At 61.8% G+C, this 26,655-nt stretch overlaps 1 protein-coding gene across 2 annotated transcripts; it reads left to right on the top strand.

Moving 5' to 3' along the window:
- The first annotated feature begins 224 nt into the window (after positions 1-224).
- COL9A3 (collagen type IX alpha 3 chain) lies at positions 225-26,651 on the top strand. Of its 2 annotated transcripts, XM_055265419.2 has the most exons (32): positions 226-358; positions 783-851; positions 2,089-2,124; positions 2,794-2,865; positions 3,522-3,575; positions 4,761-4,796; positions 5,075-5,098; positions 5,325-5,378; positions 5,677-5,730; positions 6,149-6,190; positions 7,976-8,032; positions 8,502-8,555; positions 9,270-9,323; positions 9,655-9,708; positions 10,216-10,269; positions 10,631-10,684; positions 11,335-11,388; positions 12,193-12,246; positions 12,352-12,405; positions 12,900-12,944; positions 13,073-13,126; positions 13,211-13,264; positions 13,801-13,854; positions 13,958-14,029; positions 17,722-17,757; positions 18,607-18,651; positions 21,516-21,548; positions 21,782-21,928; positions 22,062-22,116; positions 22,653-22,835; positions 24,248-24,325; positions 26,096-26,651. In XM_055265419.2, the coding sequence occupies exons 1-32, from the start codon at positions 281-283 to the stop codon at positions 26,284-26,286; spliced, it is 2,055 nt and encodes a 684-aa protein (XP_055121394.2). In that variant the 5' UTR covers positions 226-280; the 3' UTR covers positions 26,287-26,651. The 2 variants fall into 2 exon arrangements, with proteins under 2 accessions (XP_063490243.1, XP_055121394.2); XM_063634173.1 differs by lacking the exon at positions 17,722-17,757 and having other exon boundaries at positions 225-358.
- The last annotated feature ends 4 nt before the right edge of the window (positions 26,652-26,655 follow it).

Here is a 26,655-nt window from a genome sequence, read left to right as displayed (position 1 = left end):
CTGCGTGTGTGCAACGCGCCAGTCCCAGGATAATTTTAACTCGCGGCCGGAGAGAAGGCGCCGCCCGCCCGGCGTCTTTTTTTTTTTTTTACCCTGGCGGGCTGGGCGGCGGCGCGGGGCGGGTAGAAGCTCCCCCGCCCAGGTGGGCCCGGCTGAATGGGGGGCTTGTGCAGGCGGGGGCGGGAAGGGGAAGGGGCCGCCCACCTCCCGCCCCGCCCGCCCGCCCGCCCGCGCGCTGCCAGCCCCGACGCCGCCGCCGCGGCTCAGACTCCGCTCAGCCATGGCCCGGCCGCCCGCGTTCGCCCGGCTCCTGCTCCTGCTCCTGCTCGGGGAGCTCCTGGCGGCCGCCGGGGCGCAGGTGAGCGCGAGCTCCGGGCTCTGAGGCTGGACGTGGAGCCGCGACCGCCCCAGCCCCGAACCCGCCACTCCGGGGTGCCCGGCGCAGCCTCGACGCCCCCAACCTGTGTCGCCGTCGGGGCGCGGAGTCGCCAGAGCCTCGGGATGAGCCCCGTCCGGCCGCGTCCTCGATGGGTCCTCGCTGGCCCGGGTCGGCCGGCGCCGCCGCCTCCTCTGGAAGCACAAGGAGGCCTTTGTTCCCGCGGCCCGAGGGAGGCGGGGGACACACTGCGCGGGGACGCCGGGCTCCGCCCGAGGCTTTGGGGCTCACCGAGGAGAGCGGCGGTCGTCGCAGGCCCCGGAGCCGCTCGGGACCCGGGAGGAGGGGACGCTAGGTCAGGCCCACCGGGACACCTGAGCTCCTTAATGAGTTTTCTCCGTTTCAGAAAGTGGGACTCCCAGGCCCCCCCGGCCCCCCAGGGCCGCCCGGGAAGCCCGGCCAGGACGGCATTGACGTGAGTTTGGGGGTGGGGAGGGCCCCGAGCGCTCTGGGGTTCTGGCTCTGGCCCCCACCTCCCTGAGCTCCCCGGCCTGATAAAGACAAAACCAGGCCCCACCTCCCAGAGCCAGGGTGACATCAGGGGGCAGCCAGTGCCTTCAAGGGATGCGGGTGGCCCTGCGGGGACTGCTGGTGGGCAGAGGTGGAGGGTGTCACGTGGTGGCCCTCCACCCGGAATGCCGGCACTGAGGTGTGTGTCTCTGGGTCCCCTGAGGGGCCCGTGCCCCTGGGGTTCTGGCCTCTGTGGCTGAGGTGGGGAGAGGCATGTCCTTCGGGTGGATGGGGCCGGGGGTCTTGCCGGAGGCTGCCGGGCTCTGGAGCCAGCCATGGAGGGGGCTTAGGAGCCCAGTCAGTCCCGAGATGATGTCCCCTACGGGTATCTCAGGCCTGGTGTGGGCCAAGCAGCAGGAGGAGGCGGCTGAAATTCTACAACTGTGCCTCCCTCGGAGGAACCGTCTGGAGTGAACCTCCCCATGAGACCGCCACCAGGGCAGGGGTCTCCTCAGGGCCTGTCCTCGCTGTGTGGTCCCCGTGGAGGGCTGTGGAGGGCTGCACCAAGAGCCGTCCGTGACCCACCCTCTGCCCCCTGCCCAGCTCGGCCTCAGTGGCCACAGCCTCCTTCCCTGGCCAAGGGCTGAGTCAGGACAGCCGTGTGGACCTGAACCCCCATGGCCCAGGGCCCTGGCCTCCCTAGGCTCCTCCTGGGCTAGGTACCTGGACCCCAGAGCTCCCATCTGAAACCTGGTCTTGACGTCTCTGTTAAAGGCCTGGTGGTCATCAACAGAGGGGGGGGCTGGGGGATCTTCCTGGAGACTGTGGGGAAGCTGCCCTTAGCAGCACGTGGAAATGAGAGGCCTCCCAGCCCCCAGGCCTTCTTCCTAAAGCCCCAGGCCATTGAGGGAGGGGGATTAGTGATGTATTCCCATCACTCCCATGCCTGCAAAGTGGTTCCCGAATGCCCTGTGGCTGCCAGGGCTGAGCCCCAGTCTGTCCAGTTCACCCCTTTGCCCAGTGCTGCCCCACGCAGGGGAGGCTGCCCTCTAGGTAGGGATCGGGGGCTCAGGGGCCCCTTTTGTCTGCTGGGGCTGGGCCTCCGGGGCTGATTTGGAGGCCAGTGCTGCTCTTTTCCCCGAGGCGGGGTTCTTGAGAGACCCCTGATTTTCAGGGTTACATGTGGGTGTCTTTCCTCACAGGGAGAAGCTGGTCCTCCAGGTCTGCCTGGGCCCCCGGTGAGTGTCCCTGGCTGGGGAGACAGCCTTTTTTTCCAGTCTGGAGAGAAAGGGGGGACTCGGAACAGAGGGGTCATTGATGTCCTGTCTCATCCTGCCGGAGCCCGGGTTGCCTGCGGGGAGGCCTCAGAGGGCTTGGAGCAGGCCCCGAGCCAGGGGGGCGGGAGGGGAGTGTGTGGGCTCAGCCTCTGCATGTTCTGGGCAGGGCGTGGCTTTGAAGCTTTCTTTGGACCAGCGCCAGGCAGGCCGGGGCCGGGGCTGGTACAGCCCTTCAGGTCCCCCAGGCCTGAGGTCACCTGGAGCCCTCCCACCTTCTTCAGCTCCAGGGGTTGAGGGTCCTGGGGCTCAGAGCCCTGTCTGGGCCCACTGGGGTCCAACAGAGATGCCTGCTGGCCCTTAGCCAGGGAGGCTGAGGTGACCAGACGAAGGTTTTACAGATGCCACTGAGGGATGGGGTGGGCAGCCTTCCTGGGCCAGCAAGTTGTGGGCAAGCAGGACATGCGTGCCCCAGCTGAGCCGGGTCTGCCAGACAGCAGGGAGGACCCAGGAGAGGGGCCCATCTCCTATGGCTGGGTTGGCGGGAAGTGGAAGGCATTTTGCTTCATTGCTGAAGGCCTGGGCTCTGGGCCAGAGCCCGCCTTCACATCTCTGCCCTTTCCTCCTGCACAGGGACCAAAGGGGGCGCCAGGAAAGCCGGGGAAACCGGGAGAGGCCGGGCTGCCGGGACTGCCGGGTGTGGATGTGAGTGTGCCTGCTCCTCCCCCATGCCCCACTCCCCGCTCCGGGTCTCTGGAGGAGCCCGGCCTTAATTGCTGTTGTCCAGCTGGGCCTGCTCAGGCGGGAAGCCCAGGCCTGAGAGAAGTCTCCAGAAGTCCCCAACAGGGGTCCTTTGGCCTTCATCCCAGACGCCACTAGCATCTGGCAGAGGACAGAGCCAGCCCAGTGGAGTCGGAAGTCCTGCCAGCCCTCGCTTGTCCAGGAATGAGTGCCCATTGTCAGGCCCCTCTGCCCACTGCTGGCTGGGCCCCTGTGAGCCCCAGGCTGGCCTCGCTCCGTCATCATGGGCTCCAGGCCTGGCCCCAGGGCCACTGGAGTTTTGTTCGGAGGAAGCCGGGCCTGAGAAGTGAGCTGTCCAGTCCTGCTGGGTTGGTCCCCGAGGCCTGACTACAGCAGGTGCCTCCGTTGCTGGCTTCCTGCTGGCTGCCCCCCTCCTCCCAGAGCCTCTGGGCACAGCAGGCAGACAGTGGACAGGGCCAAGAGAGGAGGCTGCCAACCTAAGGGTCTTCTGTGCCTCTCTGGACTCACTGAGGGAAGGGTCCATGCTTCCATTTTTGCCTGGGGGGTGGCATGTGCTTCCCATGTGGCCCCTCGAGCTTGCCCTCTGCCTCTTTCTCCAGGGTCTGACTGGGCGAGATGGACCCCCTGGACCCAAGGGTGCCCCTGGGGAACGGGTAAGTGCCTGTGCCAAACCCAGTGGCTTCAGTTCAGAGGTGAGGTCCCCCAGCCACCTCTGGCTGTTCTGTGTCCACAAGGCCAAGGAGCTGGTAGTTCCAAGGACAGCTGCCCTGCCCGTGCCTGGGGTGGAGGGGCAGGAGGGCAGGGTGTCAAGTGGCCAGTCCCCTGTGCCTGCCTCCCTGCCCCACCTCCACATATGGTCAGAGTTGTCCTGGTATCCAGACCATGGCAGGGAGAAGGGGGATGGTTTGGGGGAACCCACCCCAGGTGCCTCCTCAGAATGTCCCTGCAGCCCCCAGGGCCCTGGGCGGACCACCACCAGGGACCCCCAGGCATGCAGCCTGCAGAGTCCCCTGTGCCTGCCTGTTGGACACTGAATCCTTTACCCTGACGGAGCGGGTGCCTTTCTCCCCTCGTGGCTTCTGAGTACAAAACCGAAGCCAGCATTCTCTCTTTGGCCCTCATAAGACGTGGCTGTCAGCCAACCGGGTGCCACTGGCCCCAGGTGCAAAGCATCACAGAGGGCAGGAAGGCTGGCCTGGGGACACGAGGACACAGCCCTGCCCTTGGGACCCTTGGGAGCTCGTCAGGCAGGAGGCGGATTCTGAGCTGAAAACAGGAGGGAAACAGTAGCTGCTGGTAGCCGAGTCCGTGGTGCCCGGGGGTGTGGAGTGGGCTTGTCCCCAGGCTTTCAGGAGGGGCCTCCAGCCTTAGCACAGGGCCCATGTGTGCTGTCCAGGGAATGAGGCACTTCAGGCAGCAGGGGTCAGACAGAACCCAGAGGGTGTGGAGGGCAGACAGGGCCTGGCTGCCCAAGGCTCTGGGGCTCACTGACGTGGGCAGGGGCTGACGACTCAGCAGGCTCCGTGGGTGGGTTATCGGGAGGGCTTCCTGATGGAGACAGGCACCTGGGGTCACTTCTGTGCATCTCAGACCTGCCCCCACGTTGCGCCTTCTCGCGGCGGGCGCTGGGACTCTGGTGCCATCTGTCTCCAGCAGCTCCCCAGGACGGCAAAGACCCTCCAGGTCAAGAGGGCTCAGAGGCCCTGCCCCTCTGTGAAGTGGGGACTTGGACCCTGTCGTCCTGGGAGTTGGAGTTGTGACGTCACACTTCAGAGGGAGGGGATTGGGTTTGCAAATAGAGGCCCAGCCCAACCTAGACACCTGCTTTCCTCCCACAGGGAAGTCTGGGGCCCCCGGGGCCGCCCGGGCTGGGGGTGAGTATGGACTGTGGTCCTCTCCTCTCCATGGGAGTTTGGGGAGCTGGAGAGTCTGGTCTAAATGGGGTGGCCTCCAGGAATCCCAGGGACCATCCCTGGCCCTCTCATCTGCAGCCTCTCCGGAGGATGAGGTCCTCGTGCCCTCTCTGGGCTGGGACCAGACACCCATCCCTGGAACCGCCCGTTCCCCAGGACCCACCTGAGCCATCTGAGGGAGGGCGAGGCACAGCCCTTCTTGTGCCTGGCAGGCTCTGACCCCATGTTTGGCTTTGCAGGGCAAAGGCCTCCCTGGACCCCCCGTGAGTACTGATAACCCTTGGGGCCCTGAGCAAGCGTGCAAGTCCCGAGAGCCTGCCAGGCTGGGATGTCCCAAACCATGCCTGGGGGTGGGGCTTCTCAGGCGCAGTGATCTGACCACCCCATACCTGGAGCCCCCCTCCCTTCGGAGGCGGCACACCAACCCTGGGTGGGGATCCTTGGGGCTCCCGGGTGCAGACCTCCCCACCTCTCTTTACCTCCCTCCAGGGAGAGGCAGGAGTGAGCGGCCCCCCAGGTGGGATCGGCCTCCGTGGCCCCCCGGTGAGTGGCTGTCCCAGACCCCTCAGAGTGTGCTCACCTGTGGCCTCCGCCCCCAGACTCAACAGCCAGGGGCTCCCTTCCCCTCTCCCCTTTCCCTTTCTTCCCCACCTCCACCTTGGTGGGTGTTGGTAGAAGCCCTGGCCAATGATCCAGACCCGACCTCAGGACGCAGACACCAGCAAAGGCCATGGGAGTGGGGCTGGCAGGAACTGGGCGTGTCCACCTCCCTGGGAGAAACTGGGCATCTCACTCAGGTGGGGGCTGGTCCCACTCTGTCTAAGTCATACCCCCTCCCCAGGGACCTTCTGGACTCCCCGGCCTCCCTGGCCCCCCAGGACCTCCCGGACCCCCTGTAAGTACTGGGCAGAGGCTCTAAGAAGTGCTGGGCATGGACTAGGACACTGGGTTGGACCCTCCCCATTCCCCCTCCCCAGGCTCCATGCCCATCCGAGATCTCCTAACCCTAACTTGGCCACCCCCAGGATCAGTCAGTGGTGAGGGAAGTGGCTGTGGCTAGACCAGCCACCTTGGGGATGGTCGGGACTCAGGTCCCCATGGCCCCAAGGACAGGTGGATTCTGTCATTGTCACATGCCCTGTGGGTGGGCCAGCAGCTCCCAGCACTGGCCACTTGGGGGACGGGATGAAGGGTCTCCAAGTCCCCTGGTGGATGGGGAAGGTCGTGGTCTGTCAGAGAGTGGGTAGGTGGGTTGGGTGGGTGCAGGTGGCTGGGGAGGGCGGGAGAATGTCAGCTGTCTCTTTGTGTCTTAGGGACAACCAGGAGTCCTCCCTGAAGGCGCTACTGACCTTCAGGTAGGCACTTGCAGCCATTTGTTCAGGGGGCTGGGGGGTGCCTACCTTGGGGGCAGGGGGTCTGGCCTGGAGAGGGGCTTGTCCATACTGGCAAGAAGGCAGGGCCCGAGCCCTCCCTGGGGATGGAAGCTCAGAGCAGACAGCTTAGGCACAACCTGGCAGAGAGGCTGGCTGGGACCTCCCCCTCCCCCATCCCACCCTCCTCACCACCGTCTAGACCTGCGCTGTCCCTCGTGAAGCCACCAGGCGCATGGAGCTGTGCAAATGTAATGAATCACGATCATGTCACAGAGCCATCCAGCTCCCCTGCGTCATCCGCAGAGGGCGCCCTTGGCCACAGATGGCGACAGAATAGTCCCTCACTGCCTTCGGGACTGGAGTCTGGGACCCACCTTTATCTTGACCTTTGAGCCTTGTCATTCGCCTGAAAAGAAAACAGGCTCAGGCCAGGCGCAGTGGCTCATTCCTGTAATCCCAGCACTTTGGGAGGCCAAGACAGGAGGATCGCTTAAGCTCAGGAGTTTGAGACCAGCCTGGGCCACATAGTGAGATCTTTGTCTCTACAAAAAATTGTTAAAGTAGCCAGACGTGGTGGCATGCCTGTTGTCCTGGCTACTTGGATGGCTGTGGTGGGAAGATCCCTTGAGCCCAGGAGGCAGAGGTTGCAGCGTGCTGTGATCAAGCCACTGCACTCCAGCATGAGCAGCCAAGCTCCAGCCTGTCTCAAAAAAATGAAGAGGAAAGAAAACGGGCTTCGGAGGCCACGGATCCATCTCTCCTCTGTTTGGCCGTCCATGGTGGCAGTCAGCGCCTCATTTCCATAGAATGGTTGGATAGTTTTGAAGGGAAAAGCTCGGCCCACTCTGACCTGACCACCTACGGCTGTCTACCAGCCTCTCTCCTCACCCCACCCGGGGGCCTAGGTGCCTGGCCAGCCTGTGTCCCAGAAGGGAGGCTTTAGGGAACCTTCCAGAATGTGGTGAGTGGTTGGGCCCCCAACCATGGGCTGAGTGGGGCAAGGGCTAAAGATACAGGTCTGCACCCTTGGCCCAGCCTGCCCATTGCAGCTGTAGGATAATCTAGAGGCAGCCCTGGGTTTCCTGAGCATCAGGCCTGTTGCCTGGGCTCACGGTGTCCCTCCTAAAAGCCCCATGCCTCGCACATTCCTGTGCTGAGGACTGAGGACAGCCCGACCTGAGGCAGCTGCAAGACCCCCTGCAGAGCTGGCTGCCGCTGTGCTGAATGGCTGCTTTGATACCCAGTGTCTGCCGTGGGGCTGAGAAATCCGAGCCGGCTGCTCCATGCAGCCCCCACTGCGCTCGGCCAATGCTGAAGGAGACCCTGTCTGTGTCCTGTCCCAGTGCCATCACTGGTGTGGAGTGGCCTCCTGGGGTCCCATCACCGTGCAGAGTGGCCTCCTGGGGTCCCGTCACCGTGCGGAGTGGCCTCCTGGGGTCCCGTCACCGTGCGGAGTGGCCTCCTGGGGTCCCGTCACCGTGCGGAGTGGCCTCCTGGGGTCCCGTCACCGTGCGGAGTGGCCTCCTGGGGTCCCGTCACCCGTGCGGAGTGGCCTCCTGGGGTCCTGTCACCCGTGCGGAGTGGCCTCCTGGGGTCCTGTCACCCGTGCGGAGTAGCCTCCTGGGGTCCCGTCACCATGCAGAGTGGCCTCCTGGGGTCCCGTCACCGTGCGGAGTGGCCTCCTGGGGTCCTGCGGGCGCTGACCTCTGTGTCTGAGGTCCTGCTTTCTTTGGCTGGGAGGGGTCTGACTGCTCTGTTTTCTGACAGTGCCCAAGTATCTGCCCACCAGGTCCCCCAGGGCCCCCTGGAATGCCAGGGTTCAAGGTGAGTCACGGGTGACTGGGACCCAAGCGCCACCCTGTGCTGGGCGGGAGGCAGCGGGCTCCCATGGGGCTGTGGAGGTGGCAGGTCCAGAAAGCCTGGCCCTGGTTCCAGGGTTGCCCCAGGAAGAAAGCCAGGCCAGCCTCCTTGTCCCACCTTCAGCACCCCAGTGACACGCTGATGTGGCCAGACTGGGACTGGCCATGGGCATCAGAGAGAGACTGTGGGGGAGAGTGAGCCTTAAGCTCCCACCCCAGCCCAGCCCTGGCCCGCTCCTGAACGCAGAGCGCCCTCACGTGGGTCCTAGCACCTCTCAGGCCTTGGTTTCCCCATGAGGGCCCAGGCCTGCAGTCCTGTGCACTGTCGTGTGGCAGGCCCTGGGCTGACTGACCCTGCAGGCCTCACTTCAGTGTTGCCAGGGAGGGGTTGTCGGGGGGTCTGGGTGGGGCAGTGACCCCACATTTGCTTGCAGGGACCCACTGGCTACAAAGGCGAGCAGGGAGAAGTCGGCAAGGACGGCGAGAAGGTAAAGCTGCCGCACAGCAGCTGGGGAGGAGCTGGGGACTGGAGGCTGGGCTCGGGCGGGAGGGAGGGGCTGGAGGCTGGGCTTAGGTGGGAGGGAGGGGCTGTTTCATGGGTGCACCTGCGCTGGCACCTACTGTGCCTGTCTTCCAGACAGGGCCTGGCTGGTCAGAGCTGGGTGATTTAGGCAGGGTCCCTGGACAGACCCCCTCCTGCCTGACCTTGCTGTGGAAGCTCCCTGGTTTGTGTCTGTGGCCAGGGCGAGGGGCATCTGTGAGGATGGCTGGCTTTAGCCTGTAGCCTTCCCTCACCTGTGGCCGCTGTCCATGGAGGCTGTCTGTCCATGGTCACCTGCAGGCTGGGGGACCATGTCTGGGATGCCCTTTAGCATGACTGGAGTGATCAGATGAGGAGACCCCAGGTGCACATCAGAGGGGTCTCTGCTTGGCCACGGGGAGGGGCCTGGACAGGGCTCAAGGGCCTTGTGGGAACAGTGACCACGGATCCAGCCCAGCAGGGCGAGGCCACCGAGACTTGCGAGACTCGCGAGACTGCTCTGGAACTGTGAACAAGTGTCCCCTTCACCGAGCCTCCAAGGCCCAGCTGTGAAGGGGGCAACACCCCCAGCTGCTTGGGCTTGAGTAGGGTGACTGGAGGCACCGAAAGGTGCAAGGAGAGCCAGACCGGGCCACTGACCACCCTATCCCCTCTGTTTCAGGGTGACCCTGGCCCCCCTGGGCCCGCCGGCCTCCCGGGCAGCGTGGGGCTACAGGTGAGGCTAGGAAGGCGTAAGGATGGTGGGATGGGAACTCAGCCCACGGAGTAATCAAGCCCTGCACGTATCTACCCTCGAGGGGGCCAGCTCCAGCTGGGGGGTGTTTGGCCAATCAATACTCAGGCACAGGAGCACAAGCTGGCTGGGGGTCCCACCTCTGCCAAGGCTGCTGATCTCAAGGCTAGTGCCCCCTCCCTCTGGGGGACCTGAGCTGAGGCTGAGGGCTCACGGAAGACACCAGGGCTCCCAGGGGTACCCTGAGGGCCGAGGCCCTGGGTGCTGGTGGAGGTGCACCCCCAGCCTCTGCATCTGTGCCTCTCTCCTGCAGGGCCCCCGGGGATTACAAGGACTGCCAGGGCCACTCGGGCCCCCTGGGGACCGGGTAAGTCCTGCAGCCCCTAGCCGGGGCCGGCCAGGTGGCTGGGGGCCTGGTTTTCCGCACCTCCAGACTTCAGATGGGCCCCGTGAGTGACACTGAAGCGGCCGGCACCCTGGCTGTGGCCATCGCTGCTGTGGCGCAGGCTTTGTTCTGGGCCCTTGTTCTCACATGTGCCTGGGTGAGAGCCGACAGTCGGCACTCACTGATGCCCGCACGTGGTCCCAGGCTGCTGTGAGAGCTGTTCACATGTGTGCCTGGGCGAGGGCTGATGAACTCTGCTCGCTGACACCCACACACACGGTCCCAGGCTGCTGTGAGAGCTATTGTGGCTTAGGCCAGAGCAGGAGGGGAAGCAGGGATTTGGAGACTACTAGGTGGCATCTTGGGGGAGCTTGCTGGGGAGCCCTAGAGGAAGGGCTGCTTGTGTCTGGGCCGCCCCTGAGGGAGCACTGGGGGGATGCCAGCCCGGCCTCAGACAAGAGGACTCCGGATCCCCTCTCTCCTCTGCAGGGTCCCATCGGGTTCCGAGGGCCGCCTGGGATCCCAGGAGCACCTGGGAAAGCGGTACGTGTGTCAGTGGATGGTGGGCGCCATGCCTCGTGGCCCCTCTCCCCTTTCCCTCTGCTCCTCTCAGACGCCCCCAGCCCTACTGGGGCCCCTCTTCTGTGGCTGAGCTGTTCCCTGGACACCCTGGGAGGGCTTGTGGCATGGGTACGGGGGTGCTTACCAATGGAATCCATTCTTTTTGGGACATTCGCCTCCTTTCTGTTTCTGGATGTGGAATGAGGGGTCGCCATCGTCCCTCTGGCACCTCCGGCCATCTCTGACCACTCCTGGAGGGCCCAGGCCTGGAGGGGCCCCCGTCCCACTCTCCAACCATCTCCATGGTGTTAACTCTGTCCCTGCCCCACCTCATCATTTCCAGGGTGACCGAGGCGAGAGGGGCCCAGAAGGGTTCCGCGGCCCCAAGGGTGACCTCGTAAGTGAGAGGGAACTTGGTTCCCTGGGTCCTTATGTGGAAGAACCCAATTTCCCTCCTGACTCATGCTGGGGAGGGGAAAACACTTGGGAGTGAGACTGCGAAGGGCTGCCCTGGGTGGGTCTGGGGGTGTGTGGGGGTGAGCCTGGTCCTGGAGGGCCCCAGCCCTCTCCCTGGCCCCAGCCGTTCTCCCAGAGCCACATGGGAGCTCTGTGGCCCACCCCTGCAGAGCGGCCAACGGGCCGGGTGGAAGGACCAGGCTCCAGGGCTTGGATCCTGCCCCCGGAGAAACGGCTCTCGGGTTGAGCAAGTGAACATAAGGAAAGTCCGGAGACAGTGAAGCGTTCCAGGAGTGGAACTGAAGTGACCGTCCCCAGACTGGTCAGCGACCGTCCCCAGACTGGTCAGCCTCCACACCTCCCTTGACCGAGCCCTGGCAGCTGGAGCGCAGGGAGCCACCATGCCGTGCTGCAGCATCCGTGGATCCAAACAGTTTTCCCCACGCACCCACAGGCCCCAGGGTGGTGGTCGGGGGTGGCCCCTGCTGCTGCCCCCACAGCTCCTTGGTGTCCCCGAGCAGCTGGCCGGGGAATGCGTGAGGCCGTCTGGGAAGAGACTGCCACTGCTTCTGTCACTTGTGTGTCCTCTAGGGCAGACCTGGTCCCAAGGGAACCCCCGGAGTGACCGGGCCAAGCGGAGAGCCGGTGAGTGCAGGTGGCTGCTCCTCAGCGAATGCTCCTCCCCCGGGTCCTGGCTATGTACAGGCGGAGACGGCATTCAGAAGGGCTGGAGCTCAGTGCCCTCTGCTGTGGCCATCTTGAAATCCCGGTTAACAGTGGAACAGCCCCGCAGCCGCACACATTTCTCTCTTGCCCAAAGCCTCACGAGTGTGCAGGAATAGGGGCCTCAGGCTGGGTTTGCCTGCATAGGGGACACGGGAAGTAAGGGTGGGTGGGTAGCACCGCTGGGCAGAGGTGGACACTCCTGAGGCCCTGGGCACCAGTGCAGGCCCCTTCCTTCCTGCTGGGTGCCCACCCTCAGCCCAGACCTGGGCTCCCTTCCAGCCCCTCGTGTTGCCTCTGCCCCAGAGCAGTACCCTGCCTTAGGACACCCAGCAGTTCGCTGTGTCCTGATTCCAAAACCAGTCCAGGGTGGACGAGGCAGGCCTGGCCTAAGTCCTGGCTCCCAAGCCTCAGTTTCCCCACCGTAAAATGGGCCAGAACCGAACTTCCTTAGGGCACCATGATGTGCCTGGTGGACGAGGCCTCGGGCGTCAGCGCTGCATCAGCACCGCCTCTGCCACCCACCCGCACCCCTCGCCTGTGTGGTCACCGAGGCAGCACTGGTTGCCATATGGCCACCTCGGTCATGAAACCAGACAACTGCCAGGGTTTGGGGGCAGACACAGTTTTAGGTTGATGGGGAAGGAGGCTGCCCCTAGGGCGGGACTGTAGAGGGAGGGAGGGGAGCCGCCTGCCCAATGGGCCTTACACATCCCTTGTCCCCAGGGCATGCCGGGCAAGGACGGCCAGAATGGCGTGCCGGGACTCGATGGCCAGAAGGTTGGCATGGGGCTCAGGGTGTGACGGGAGGGAGGGGGCTGGAGGGGAGTTCAGCCTCCCGAGGCCTCAGCCTCCCCTTCCGCACCCCAATCTCTGTCCTCACAGGGAGAGGCTGGTCACAACGGTGCTCCGGGAGAAAAGGGCCCCAACGGGCTGCCGGTGAGTACCCGGTGGGTGGGGCCAGCCTGGGGCGCCACAGCTTCTGCCTGCTCAGTGGCCCACGTTGGGTTGGGTGGGTTGGTCGCTGTAGGGCTGACTCCCAGGGAGGGGTTCTGGGGCCTGTGTCCATCGGGGCCTGTGTCCATCAGGGCCTGGCACAACCCCTGGTGCCCAGTGGGTGCTGTGGACGGTTGCCTGTGTGTTTGCATGTGTGTGCTTATTCGTATGTACATGGGACATGTGTGAATGTGTTGATGGCCATCCCAGGATGCCGTGCGGTTATCACCCCCATGGGCCCTGAGTAGGGGCTCCTGCGTCCAAGGCCAGGGAAGCTGTCAAAGCCGCACCTCAGGTCCACAAGGCTGGGAGAAGTCGGCCCTGCCTTTGGGTGCACTCACTCTGGCCCCTGCACCCTGCCTGTGTGCACGCCCCTGTGTGCTGCTGCCTGTGTGCAATGTGACTGGCAGCCCTGACCTCAAGCTCTCTCCTGGCAGGGCCTCCCCGGACGAGCGGGGTCCAAAGGCGAGAAGGGAGAACGGGTATGTGGCCGCAGCCGCTTTCTTTCTGGGAGGGGAGGTGAGGGGCTGGGAGGCGAGGGGCCGGGAGGCCAGCAGCCTGGTCCCGATGCAGGTGTAGGCAGGCACTCACAGCTCTCCTTCCTCTGCAGGGCAGAGCTGGGGAGCTGGGTGAGGCTGGCCCCTCGGGAGAGCCAGGCGTCCCTGTGAGTATCTGTGGGGCCCCAGACCCCACCCCATCCAGCCTGTGTGCAGACCCTGCCCTGACACCCTCCTTCCTTTTCCTGTAGGGAGATGCTGGCATGCCTGGGGAGCGCGGTGAGGCTGGCCACCGGGGCACAGCAGTGAGTGCAGGGATGTGGCTCGGGGTCGGGGGTTAGCACTGAACCATCGGCACGTGGCCCCAGTTTCTGAGCAGGCCAGGGTGGCATTTGGTTGCCTCGATGGGCCAGGCCCACAAAAGCCGAGGATGCCAGGAGGTGTGGGGTCCCGCCTTCTTGTCCCTCACCCTCTGTGAGACGGTCGGGGCCAGGCCGGAGCTGCCCTGTTTTCAAGCCTTCTATGCTGAGCCCAGCCTTGTGCCCCATAGACTGAGATAATGACAGCACCAGCCACAGGGCCCTGGTCGGGGGAGCCATGGGCATGGGTGCCTGGCCCCGAGTCTGGCCTGACAAATTGGGTCCAGGGCATGCCTGAGTTCTGAGACCCCCTAAACTGCCTTGGGAGGTAGCCCTGCCTCTGTCCCCAGCAACCCAGCCGGCTTAGAACCAGCTCCTGTGTCCACCCAGGTCTTGGGGGAGGCCGAGCCAGGCTCCCTGGGACCTCTTGGGGACTCCTCGAACCCTGAGACATCTGCTCACACCTCACCTTTGTCTTCCAGGGGGCCCTCGGCCCACAAGGCCCTCCTGGAGCCCCTGGCGTCCGAGGCTTCCAGGTGGGTGAGGTTGGGGCAAGGGCCTGGCATGGGGGGTGGCACACCCAGATGGGCCAGACACGACAGGGTATGGGCACTGACGAGCCAGGACCTCCTTCCCCAGGGCCAGAAGGGCAGCATGGGAGACCCCGGCCTTCCAGGCCCCCAGGGCCTCCGAGGTGACGTGGGCGACCGGGTAAGTGGCCCTCTCAGCAAGAAGCTCCCCTGCACCCCCATCCCCACCCCCTATCACAGTCCCCCACCCCCCACCCCCCACCACAGTGCTCCACCCCCCACTACAATCCCCCACCCCCCACTACAGTCCCCCACCCCCTACCACAGTATCCCACCCCCACTACAATCCCCCACCCCCCACTACAATCCCCCACCCCCCACTACAGTCCCCCACCCCCTACCACAGTATCCCACCCCCACTACAATCCCCCACCCCCCACTACAATCCCCCACCCCCCACTACAGTCCCCCACCCCCTACCACAGTATCCCACCCCCTACCACAGTATCCCACCCCCACTACAATCCCCCACCCCCACTACAATCCCCCACCCCCACTACAGTCCCCCACCCCCCACTACAGTCCCCCACCCCCCACTACAGTCCCCAACCCCCCACTACAGTCCCCCACCCCCACTACAATCCCCCACCCCCTACCACAGTCTCCCACCCCCCACTACAGTCCCCCACCCCCCACTACAGTCCCCCACCCCCACTACAATCCCCCACCCCCCACTACAGTCCCCAACCCCCCACTACAGTCCCCCACCCCCCACTACAGTCTCCCACCCCCCACTACAGTCCCCCACCCCCACTACAATCCCCCACCCCCTACCACAGTCTCCCACCCCCCACTACAGTCCCCCACCCCCACTACAATCCCCCACCCCCTACCACAGTCTCCCACCCCCCACTACAGTCTCCCACCCCCCACTACAATCCCCCACCCCCCACTACAGTCTCCCACCCCCCACTACAATCCCCCACCCCCTACCACAGTCCCCCACCCCCTACCACAGTCTCCCACCCCCCACTACAGTCTCCCACCCCCCACTACAGTCCCCCACCCCCACCACAGTCCCCCACCCCCCACTACAATCCCCCACCCCCCACTACAATCCCCCACCCCCTACCACAGTCCCCCACCCCCCACTACAGTCCCCCACCCCCCACTACAATCCCCCACCCCCTACCACAGTCTCCCACCCCCCACTACAGTCCCCCACCCCCTACCACAGTCTCCCACCCCCCACTACAATCCCCCACCCCCTACCACAGTCTCCCACCCCCCACTAGTCCCCCACCCCCCACTACAGTCCCCCACCCCCTACCACAGTCTCCCACCCCCCACTACAGTCCCCCACCCCCCACTACAGTCCCCCACCCCCCACTACAATCCCCCACCCCCCACTACAGTCTCCCACCCCCTACCACAGTCTCCCACCCCCACTACAGTCCCCCACCCCCCACTACAGTCCCCCACCCCCCACTACAGTCTCCCACCCCCCACTACAGTCCCCCACCCCCACTACAATCCCCCACCCCCTACCACAGTCTCCCACCCCCCACTACAGTCTCCCACCCCCACTACAATCCCCCACCCCCTACCACAGTCTCCCACCCCCCACTACAGTCTCCCACCCCCCACTACAGTCCCCCACCCCCTACCACAGTCCCCCACCCCCACTACAGTCCCCCACCCCCTACCACAGTCCCCCACCCCCTACCACAGTCCCCCACCCCCTACCACAGTCTCCCACCCCCCACTACAGTCTCCCACCCCCCACTACAGTCCCCCACCCCCACCACAGTCCCCCACCCCCACCACAGTCCCCCACCCCCACCACAGTCCCCCACCCCCCACTACAATCCCCCACCCCCCACTACAATCCCCCACCCCCTACCACAGTCCCCCACCCCCCACTACAGTCCCCCACCCCCCACTACAGTCCCCCACCCCCCACTACAATCCCCCACCCCCCACTACAATCCCCCACCCCCCACTACAATCCCCCACCCCCTACCACAGTCTCCCACCCCCCACTACAGTCTCCCACCCCCCACTACAATCCCCCACCCCCTACCACAGTCTCCCACCCCCCACTACAGTCCCCCACCCCCCACTACAGTCCCCCACCCCCTACCACAGTCTCCTACCCCCACTACAATCCCCCACCCCCCACTACAATCCCCCACCCCCCACTACAGTCCCCCACCCCCCACTACAGTCCCCCACCCCCTACCACAGTCTCCCACCCCCCACTACAATCCCCCACCCCCCACTACAGTCCCCCACCCCCCACTACAGTCCCCCACCCCCTACCACAGTCTCCCACCCCCCACTACAGTCCCCCACCCCCCACTACAGTCCCCCACCCCCCACTACAGTCCTCCACCCCCTACCACAGTCCCCCACCCCCCACTACAGTCCCCCACCCCCCACTACAATCCCCCACCCCCCACTACAGTCCCCCACTCCCTACCACAGTCTCCCACCCCCTACCACAGTCTCCCACCCCCCACCACAGTCCCCTGGGACGAAGACAGAGGCCCTCACAGCTCCTGGTGGGAAATCTGGCCATGGGCAGTGTCTCCCTTCGTGGGGGAGGCAGTGGCATCAGGGCCCCGACTGTGGCGCCTTTGGCCCCTCTGACCTTCCAGGTGGTGTCCCTTGTGGGCGGGGGGCTGCGGGAGCCTGGGCCGCTCTGCCTCCTGACCCGCGTAGACGCCTGGCGGGACCTGCACACAGTCAGTGCTCATTCCTCAAGACTGGCGTGGAGGCTGAGGCTCGAGAGCCACGCCTGCTCCCGCCTAGCGGGTGTCTGCGGAGGCGCCGTTGACAGAGGATCACGTTGCTATAAAATAGGTTTGAACACCACGTCCCAAGTGACTGTGACAGTCACAGCTTCTACCTCGTCAAGACTTTTTCCTGCTGGTCTTGCAGCAGCTGCAGCGTTAGCTCCTTGGGGGTCCAGGCAGAAGGGGGGCACGGCCTACCCAGGGCCCCAGCTCACCGGGAGGAGCTGTGGGTCTGGTCTGAGCCCCAGCCACGCTCCGCCAGGTCCTTGGGGACCTCGTGTGCCTGCTGTGGCCGCCTCTGCTGGGTAGACAGACCCCTTTTTAGACGTCAATCCCGAGAAGCCTCCAGGACACGGCTGCAGATGCCCCGTCATTCCAGGGTGATGGTCATTCCAGGGTGATGGCCAGGGCTGTGGACACCACCACCCCATGGGGGATAGTGGGCTGTTTGTTAGCCTCCAGGCAGGACATTCCAGAAGTGGGGGCCATGCCAGCAACCTCAGGGCCTCTGAGAGATGGCAGGGCTGGCACCCACCCTGTGGGCACTGTGCCTGTCCCAGGTGTGGGTGGGGCCTGGTGGCTGAATTTCCCTTTCACTTTAAACTCACGGGAAAGCCTCCCGCTGTTCTGCCCCTTTGGCAAGTTCTCACTTACGTGGCCATGTGAGCAAATGGACGTTTTTTAAAGGGATTCATAGCAACTCCCAGACGTGTCCTAATCTCACGATCCCAGGGGAAGGGGATTAGATGAGCTTTTGCATCTTTGACTCCACCGTGATGGAATTATCCTACGACTGCGCAAAAATACCCGCACGAATTCACGGGTGTTACAAGCAATGCCAAACCTAATGGGACTTCACTACCCACAAGGGGAGGCTGGACAGAGCTGTCGGGCCCAGAGGCTGTGAACGTGAGCTTGGCCTTTGGGCCTGTGTCTGGGAGCCGGTGTTCACAGAAGCCCTTTGTGCAGCACAGATGGGAATGTGGGGAGGTGTTTACCATTCCTGGGCCCAGGGCAGTCTCACTTTAGGGATTCCTGCCATTCTTCTAATCCAGAGCCTTCTCTCCACGCCCAGGGTCCGGGAGGTGCCGCAGGCCCTAAGGGAGACCAGGTGAGCTGGGCACAGGCCGGGGCAAAAGGAATGAAGGCAAAGCTGCACAGCTTCTCCCAGGCTCTGCCTGCCCTGGCCCTGGCCCTGGCCCTGGCTGTGTTTTCGGGACGCTGAGCCTCCTTTCTCCTCTTGCTGTGCCCGTCGGTCGCCCTTTCTGGCTCCTGCCACTCCTGCTTAGCACAGCGTCGGCAGCTCTGGGCACCCGGCCCCCAGGCATGCTGCCCCGGCATCCCCCGCTGCCTTCCTGGGTGCAAACAGCTGGCCAGAGTGTCCCTGCATGGCTCTGGGTGCAACAGAAGCTGCTTCTAGTCCAGGAGGCACCAATGGGAACTCTCAAAGGGACAGAGGTGTTTCCTGCTGTCCTTGCTGGAGAACTGACAGAGGGCAGGGGCTAGGCTTTGTGTGTGTTTTGCAGGCAGATTCGAAATGCATTTCTGCTCTTCGAAGCACTTTTCTCTTTCGAAAAGTGTCAGGGTGGGTGGGGCCATGGTCGTGGCTGCCCTGCTCTCCTGCAGTGCCTGCTCTCACTTCTAAGCACAAGGCCTTTCCATAAGGCTGGAGGGCCTGCAGCAATCGAACCCCCACCCCAGGTTCTGCTTGGCAGAAAAGCCTCATTATGCAAACAAATGTCTTCCATTTTTTGGCCCCGCCCCTGCCTGCAGGTCTCCCGAGACAGGGTCCTGGGCTGCGTTTGGAGCGGGTTAAAAGGCAGCTCTGGGGCCTGGGCTCTTGGCCTCGACCGCAAGATGAACATTACACCCACCGAGGCTTGCGAGCAGGGAGTTTAAGGCATGAAGTCCCTACTCATGTATGAACAGCTCTTTTAACTTTGGGGTGTATCGTTTTCAGGGTATTGCAGGTTCCGACGGTCTTCCTGGTGATAAAGGAGAACTGGTGAGTAATTAGGTAACCTCACTGTTACCAACAGCTGGGAGCGAGGTCACCACTGTGGCTGGGGAACAGTCCTGGGGACGGGGTCAAAATCTGCAGCTCCCGGTGGAAGATCCGCGGCTCTGCTGGGCAGTGTGGGGATGGAGCAGGGTCGGGCAGAGGCCCTGACCACTGGCTGTCCCTTAGCAAGTGGGCAGGGCCTGGCAGGAACACTCAGCGGCTCTGGAGTCTGACCTGACCCGGGGCTCAGACGTGTGGGCTCCTGCGTTCTGCCCCGTGGAGTGGCACCAGCATGAAGGAGTCACAGCTACGTTTTTGTTTTGTTTTTTTTGTTTTTAGTTTTTGGAGGTTTTTTGTTTTTTGTTTTGAGACGAGTCTCACTCTGTCGCCCAGGCTGAAGTGCAGTGGCGCAATCTCAGCTCACTGCAAGCTCTGCCTCCCGGGTTCACGCCATTCTCCTGCCTCAGCTTCCCGAGTACCTGGGACTACAGGCGCCCGCCACCACGCCCGGCTAATTTTTTTGTATTTTTAGTAGAGACGGGGTTTCACCGTGTTAGCCAGGATGGTCTCGATCTCCTGACCTCGTGATCCACCCGCCTTGGCCTCTCAAAGTGCTGGGATTACAGGCGTGAGCCACCGCGCCCGGCCGGGGTTTTTTTTTTAAATGAAGTTTTGCTCTGTTGCCCAGGCTTGAGCACAGTGGCGCGATCTCAGCTCACTGCAGCCTCTGCCTCCTGGGTTCAAGCGATTTTCCTGCCTCAGCCTCCCGAGTCGCCAGGATTATAGGCCCTCCCACAGCCGACTAATTTTTTGTGTTTTTTGGGGTTTTGTTTGTTTGTTTGTTTTTGAGACGAAATGAGTCTCGCTCTTTCGCCCAGGCTGGAGTGCAGTGATGCCATCTCGGCTCACTGCAACCTCCCGGGTTCAAGCGATTCTCCTGCCTCAGCTTCCTGAATAGCTGGGATTACAGGCGCCCGCCACCACGCCCAGCTAATGTTTGTATTTTTAGTAGAGACAGGGTTTCACCATGTTGGCCAGGCTGGTCTCGAATTCCTGGACCTCAGGCAATCCGCCCACCTCAGCCTCCCAAAGTGCTGGGGTTACAGGCATGAGCCACCGCCCCTGGCCTAATTTTTGTATTTTTAGTAAAGACCGGGTTTCACCATGTTGGCCAGGCTGGTCTCAAACTCCTGACCTCAGGTGATCCGCCTGCCTCAGCTGCCCAAAGTGCTGGGATTACAGGCGTGAGCGGCTGTGCCAGGCCCACAGCTGGTTTTTAACTGAAGAAAACTCCACTTCCACAGGCCTGAAACTCAGGTGAAGCATGAAATTAGGTTCTCGTTTGAGTCCCTTGATAGACACATTTCTCCTTCTGGAGGTAACAAACGGAGCAGTCGTGAGTCCGAGGGAAGGACAGCCTTTCTGGCTGTCCTGAGGCTGGGCTTTTTCATCTATGATTAAGTCTCTCCTTTGTGTCTGAGTGAAATAGAAACAGCCCAGCCCCAGGGACCCCAGTCTGGCAGACCCCAGCAGCCCAATGTAAACTTTTTATGCCTCTGGCCAAAAGACCTCAGTTGTATGTGTTTCATTTAGTGAATTCTTTTTTTATTTTTATTTTTTGAGACAGAGTGTTGCTCTGTCCCCAGGCTGGAGTGCAGTCGTGGGATCTCAGCTCACTGCAACCTCTGCCTCCAGGGTTCAAGTGAGTCTCCTGCCTCAGCCTCCTGACTAGGTGGGACTGCAGGTGCCTACCATCACACCCGGCTAATTTTTGTATTTAGTAGAGATGGGATTTCACCATGTTGGCCGGGCTGGTCTCAAACTCCTGACCTTGTGATCTGCCCGCCTCGGCCTCCCAAAGTGCTGAGATTACAGGCGTGAGCCACCGCGCCCGGCCCGTTTAGTGAATTCTCAGACAACCCTGACCAATGGACCCTGGGAATCCCAGAAGCTGCCCTGCCTGGCCACTGTTGCTGGTGGGGTGGAGAGGCAGAGCCCCCGGCAGGCGGAGAACCTAAGGCTTTGCTCTCAGCCACCCGCACGGTCGGGCTGTGTGAGGTGACCCCCTACCCTCCTGGCCTCAGCAGAGCATGGTGTCCGGGCCCGGTCGGTCCCTCTGCTGCGCGGTTAGGCTGTGTCAGTTTGTTTTCTGCAGCTGTAACAGAACACCACAGCTTGGGTAATTTACAAGGAAAAGAGATCCATGTGGCCCCTAGTTCTGGAGGCTGGGAAGCCCAAGACCGAGGGGCGCATCCATCGAGGGCCTCCCCACTGCGTCATTCCATGGTGGAAGGCATCAGGGCCAAGAGGAGGTGCCAGAGAGAAGGAAGGGGCCCAACCCGTCCTTTTCATGAGGAACCCACTGCGGAGACAACGGCGTTAGTTGAGAGCCGAGCTCTCAAACCTAATCACCTCTTAAAGGCCCCACCTCTTAACAGCATCGCAGTGGCCGTTCAATTGCAGCATGTGTTTTGGAGGAGACTGTGTTGACGCACCTGGGGCCAGTCATTCCTGAAGACCCAGCTGGAGGGAGTTCTAGGGTTTTAGGGCAGAGAGGTTCAGCCTAGCATTAGGCATGTTAGTAAGAAAAAGGAATGGAAACGAAGTAAGTGTGTGTAAGAGACAGCACCGCGCAGCTACCAAAGTCACTCTTCCAGGGAAAGTAAGTTTTTAAAAGGCTTCAATCCATCAGTGCAATCACAGAAATATAAAAAAATGTATATAGAAGAACAGAAGGAAGGAACCACTGTCAACATCTGGATGTAGCCTAATAGCTGTGTGGATGATTTATTTTATCCTCAACTGGCTACTTCCCACCCACCCAACAATACTCACTTAGTTAAAACACACAACTTTTCTCTTCACAGGGTCCCAGCGGCCCAGTCGGACCCAAAGGAGAGGTGAGTGCCCGGCGACTGTTCCGATGACACCATCCGTGGGCGCCTGCTGGCTTCCTGCCCCCCGCTGGGCAACCAGGCAGCCCTGCAGGGCACTGCCCCGATCTGAGATTGTAAAAAAACTTGCTCTGGTCAAGGCTGGGCAAGACGGCTCTGTGCCGGCCGGGAAAGGGCACTTCGGGGTGGCTCTGGGCTCCTGGGCTCGCCCCGACCCATCTTCCTCTGTTTCTCTGCAGTCTGGCAGTCGAGGGGAGCTGGGCCCCAAAGGCACCCAAGGTCCCAACGGCACCGGCGGTGTTCAGGGTGTCCCCGGGCCCCCCGGTCCTCTGGGCCTGCAGGGCGTCCAGGGTGTTCCTGGCATCACAGGGAAGCCGGGAGTTCCGGTACGTCGCTGTTCAGCTTTCACGGGGTTGAGATCGTGTTTTTTCCTGAACAAGTTACTTTGCGGGGTGATGGTGGGAATGCCTTACGGAGGCTGCCGCCCCCATGCTGACAAATGTGTGGGGTGAATTCCAGGGGAAGGAGACCAGCGAGCAGCGCATCAGGGAGCTGTGTGGGGGGATGATCAGCGGTAAGTCGGCCACCCGCACCTGCTGCAGCGGGGCCCATCCCCGCCTGGGGCTACACAGACAGCCTTCACGCCACCACTTTCCAGCCAAAGTGAGCCACTAGCACTCACCCCGCCTGTTAGCCCTTGGGGGTCCACGTCCGCCTTGGCGTCTGCCTGTCCTCTGCACTAGAGGATGGCCCACTCTCCGGCCTCGGATTCAACCAGATTCCCGGCATGCAGCAGACGCCCTAAAGCCTGCCGAATGCGATGGGTACAAGAACAGCGGAGTGTGTCCCTGTGGCTGGCAGGGCAGGTCCCCAGACACCCCCAAGGGCACTTCCTTCACCTTCCCACTCTCAGGCTTCTCAGGCTCCAAGGGGTTGGGGGTCCTTTCTAGCTCCGGCGTTCATCACCCCAAAGCAGTTAAACCATTTTCCATCAATCAGAAGGAAAACCTCCTTCCGGAAGGCAGCATGTGTAGATATTTTATGCTTTACGTAACAATACTTTTGATGATCCTCTCTCGAGTAAACGCCTGCACCCTTGTTTTCCCAAAGAACAAATTGCACAGTTAGCCGCGCACCTAAGGAAGCCTTTGGCACCCGGGTCCATTGGCCGGCCCGGTCCAGCTGGCCCCCCTGGGCCCCCAGGACCCCCAGGCTCCATTGGCCACCCTGGCGCTCGAGGACTCCCCGGATACCGCGGTCCCACTGGGGAGCTGGGAGACCCCGGGCCCAGAGGTGAGTGTTTGACCCTATGACACCGTCACCCTGCTATAAAAATCCCTCAGACTGACTTGTTAGTAGGGGCTGCTTCTGGTGCCTGCCATGCGCCCTCAGTGGTAACTCCTGGAAGGTGGGGGCCTCTCATGTTTTGGGGCCTAGCGCAGTTAACTCCTTAGTAATCCTGTGGGAACTGGAACATTTTTAAAATGTGATGTTTTTCTCAAATACCATCAGAACAATATTTGGCAGGGAGGGGTTGATTAAAAACGTGACGAAGGCCGGGCACGGTGGCTCACGCCTATAATCCCAGCACTTTGGGAGGCCGAGGTGGGCAGATCACGAGGTTGGGAGTTCAGGACCAGCCTGACCAACGTGGTGAAACCCCGTCTCTACTAAAAATACAAAAATTAGCTGGACATGATGGCACACGCCTGTAATCCCAGCTACTCAGGAGGCTGAGGCAAGAGAATCTCTTGAACCCCGAAGGCAGAGGTTGCAGTGAGCTGAGATCGCACCATTGCACTCCAGCTTGAGCGACAGAGCGAGACTCCATCTCCATAAAAGAAAAAAAAATGTGAGGAATGGCCAGGCGCGGTGGCTCATGCCTGTAATCCCAGCACTTTGGGAGGACGAGGCAGGTGGATTACTGGAAGTCAGGAGTTCAAGACCAGCCTGGCCAACATGGTGAAAACCCATCTCTACTAAAAGTACAAAATTAGCCGGGCAAAACACAGATGTAAGATTTGAATGATGCAATTAGAGGGATGTGAAAATGCCCTTAGATGACCCATGGGTCGAAAATCATTTAAAATATGATTACAAAATATTAATACTCAACTGCTTGATAGGCATAAATATTTTGAACAAAACTAAAATCCCATTCAAATTGGCTGCTGGAGGTCAGGGGGGTGGTTCAGCCGTGCACGGCTCAGCAGCAGGCATAGGCTCTGACGGCTGTGCCACTGGGCGGTTTCACTGGGGACATCTGAGTTCACTTGTGCAAGCCCCACCTCCTGCATCCCTGAGCCGTGTGCCAGGGCCTGGGGCTTGTGGCTGCAGACCTGCACAGCCTGTTACTGTGCTGGGTCTTGTGGGCGGTTCTAACACGGTGGTGGGTATCTGTGTTAAACACATCCAAACACGGGAAAGGTATGGTAAAAATCGGGTATGATAATCTTATGGGACCACTGTCGCCTATGCGGTGCGTCGTCCACCTGCAGCCGTCCTGCGGCGTAAGACTGTGTACAGGTGGGTCCCTCTTGTCGGACCCTGTCAAGCCCTATGCGTGTGACATCTGTACTTTTCTAAATGGTTCCACTTCGGTAAAAAGGTGGCACCCTGTTTGTTACAAAGGTCGATCAGACACCGCTGTGGTGTGGCTGCAACAGATACTCTAACCATGTGTCTGTGTCCACACCTCATGACAGGAAACCAAGGTGACAGAGGAGACAAAGGCGCGGCAGGAGCAGGGCTGGACGGGCCTGAAGGAGACCAGGGGCCCCAAGGTACGAGTCCACGGCCAGCAAGGCTTCACTGGGTGACATCTCTTCCACCATCTTGTAGCTTTATGTGGGGCGTGCTTGGGTTATGAATGGGTCTCTTTTCCTCTTCTCTTGGCAAAGCAGTCTTAGAGACAAGATTAGGAATTGTCTCAATAACCACTTTAATACATAAAAGTTTAATCGGGGCTGGGTGCAGTGGCTCACACCTGTAATCCCAGCACTTTGGGAGGCTGAGGCAGACGGATAACCTGAGGTCAGGAGTTTGAGACCAGCCCGGCCAACACAGTGAAACCCCATCTGTATTAAAAATACAAAAATGAGCCGGGCGTGGTGGCGGGCGCCTGTAATCCCAGATACTTGGGAGGCTGAGACAGGAGAATCGCTTGAACCCAGGAGGCGGTTGCAGGTTGCAGCGAGCTGAGATGGTGCCACTGCCTTCCAGCCTGGCGAGAGAGCGAGACTCCATCTCAAAAAAAAAAAGTTTAATCAGTAAGCAGATCCTCCTGGATCTATTTTAGCTAAGTCAATTTGGTTAGATTCTGTTTAAGCTACTCAGTATCTATTTGAGTTAAATTCTAACAGAATTTTCTCTTAACTGACCTGTGCATACATTGAATATTTCCATTTCTAATGTCAAAAATAAATGCTTTGTCACGGAGGGAGGCAGCGCCAGGATCCTTGGCAAAGGCCATTCCCTGCCCGCCCCTGCCCAAGCGTGGTGCCTTCTCAAAACCAGGAGGCCTCAGACTCCAAGGATGTGTGTGTTCAGATGAGAAGGATCCTGAACAGTCTTCGAGAAGGCACCTGCTCCCACCTCTCCCTGGGTGCCCTGGAGCCCTCTCCCCTCCTCCCCTCCACCCACCCCACCTCTCCCTGGGTGCCCTGGAGCCCTCTCCTCTCCTCCACCCACCCCACCTCTCCCTGGGTGCCCTGGAGCCCTCTCCTCTCCTCCACTCCACCCACCCCACCTCTCCCTGGGTGCCCTGGAGCCCTCTCCCCTCCTCCCCTCCACCCACCCCACCTCTCCCTGGGTGCCCTGGAGCCCTCTCCCCTCCTCCACTCCACCCACCCCACCTCTCCCTGGGTGCCCTGGAGCCCTCTCCCCTCCTCCCTTCCGTGCACGCACACTGCTCTCTGGGTGCCCCATGCTCCTGGACTCTCCTTTGCTGACCTAGCTGTGCCTCTACCTGGTGTGCAAACACACAGGGGTCCCAGGCCCCAGCCACATCTCTCCACCTGTGTGGCTCTGAACAGTGTCTGTGTTGTGCTTCCTGGTGGACACCAGCCTCCCGGCTGCGCCATGCCCACGCCATTCTGGACTTCGTCACCTCATCTCAGTGAAGGGCTCTGACACCCCCCACTTGGGCGGCTGACTCCCTCTTCCCTCACACCCAGGCCTTCCCCCATGGTCCCAGTGTCATCACTCACCAAAGCCACCCCACAGCCCCCCACCCCGGGCCCCCTGCCCACTATAAATCCACTCCTTACACAGCCCCCACCAAACCCACGTAAGTCAGAGTGCAAGTGTTCTCAGGACGGCTCTGCACCCCTGCCTGGGGCTGGCCACGCCTGGCCTTCTCCGGGCACTCCCGACCGCCAGCCCCGCAGACAGCCTTTGTGTGCCCTGTTCCCTCGGCCTCCCCGCCCCCCATGGCCTCCCCCCAAGTGAAGAGTGAGCTGATGGAAGAGCAGGGCTTGCCCGCAGCTGGACGTCAAGTCCCCCTGCTTTCAGTCCGGGCTGCAGCTGAACTCACCCTTCTGCTCTGTCCCAAGGACCCCAAGGCGTGCCCGGCACCAGCAAGGACGGCCAGGACGGTGTTCCTGGTGAGCCTGGGCCTCCCGGAGATCCTGGGCTTCCAGGTGCCATTGGGGCCCAGGGGACGCCGGGGATCTGCGACACCTCAGCCTGCCAAGGAGCCGTGTTAAGAGGGGTCGGGGAAAAATCAGGCTCTAGAAGCTCATAAAATTCAACGTGAGGAAGTAAGCAAGTGACAAGGACGCCTGAAGTGCGGTGGGGCGGTCATGAAGGAGCGGGCGGTGTGGCGGGCTGGTGACGTCCAGGAGAGCGAGTGCCCCTGGCTGCCCCTCGGCCGCCGACTGGACACGGGGGCCCTGCCAGCGAGCACCCTCATCGGGCTGTCGCCTGACAGCATACCTCAAAAGGTCCTAGCTAATAAACCTGTAAGCCCAGCATTTGAGAGAAGGTAGGGTGTATATGTAAAAGGTTGTGTACAATTCCACAAGATGAAAAATATTCAGTAACTTGTTTACATAGCATTTGTGTAAAGACTGTGATCTCATCCCAATAAAATGATATATTAAATCTTCAGATT

Source organism: Symphalangus syndactylus, chromosome 24 (assembly GCF_028878055.3).
Source record: "Symphalangus syndactylus isolate Jambi chromosome 24, NHGRI_mSymSyn1-v2.1_pri, whole genome shotgun sequence".
Classification (NCBI taxonomy): domain Eukaryota; kingdom Metazoa; phylum Chordata; class Mammalia; order Primates; family Hylobatidae; genus Symphalangus; species Symphalangus syndactylus.
This window is presented reverse-complemented; position numbering and strand designations above follow the sequence as displayed.

Coding starts and splice junctions, on each gene's coding strand:
- COL9A3 (XM_055265419.2), top strand. CDS start 281: ATGGCCCGGCCGCCCGCGTTCGCCCGGCTCCTGCTCCTGCTCCTGCTC. Junction 2,866..3,521: donor CGGGACTGCCGGGTGTGGAT/GTGAGTGTGCCT, acceptor CTCTTTCTCCAG/GGTCTGACTGGGCGAGATGG. Junction 12,247..12,351: donor CGGGACTCGATGGCCAGAAG/GTTGGCATGGGG, acceptor CTGTCCTCACAG/GGAGAGGCTGGTCACAACGG.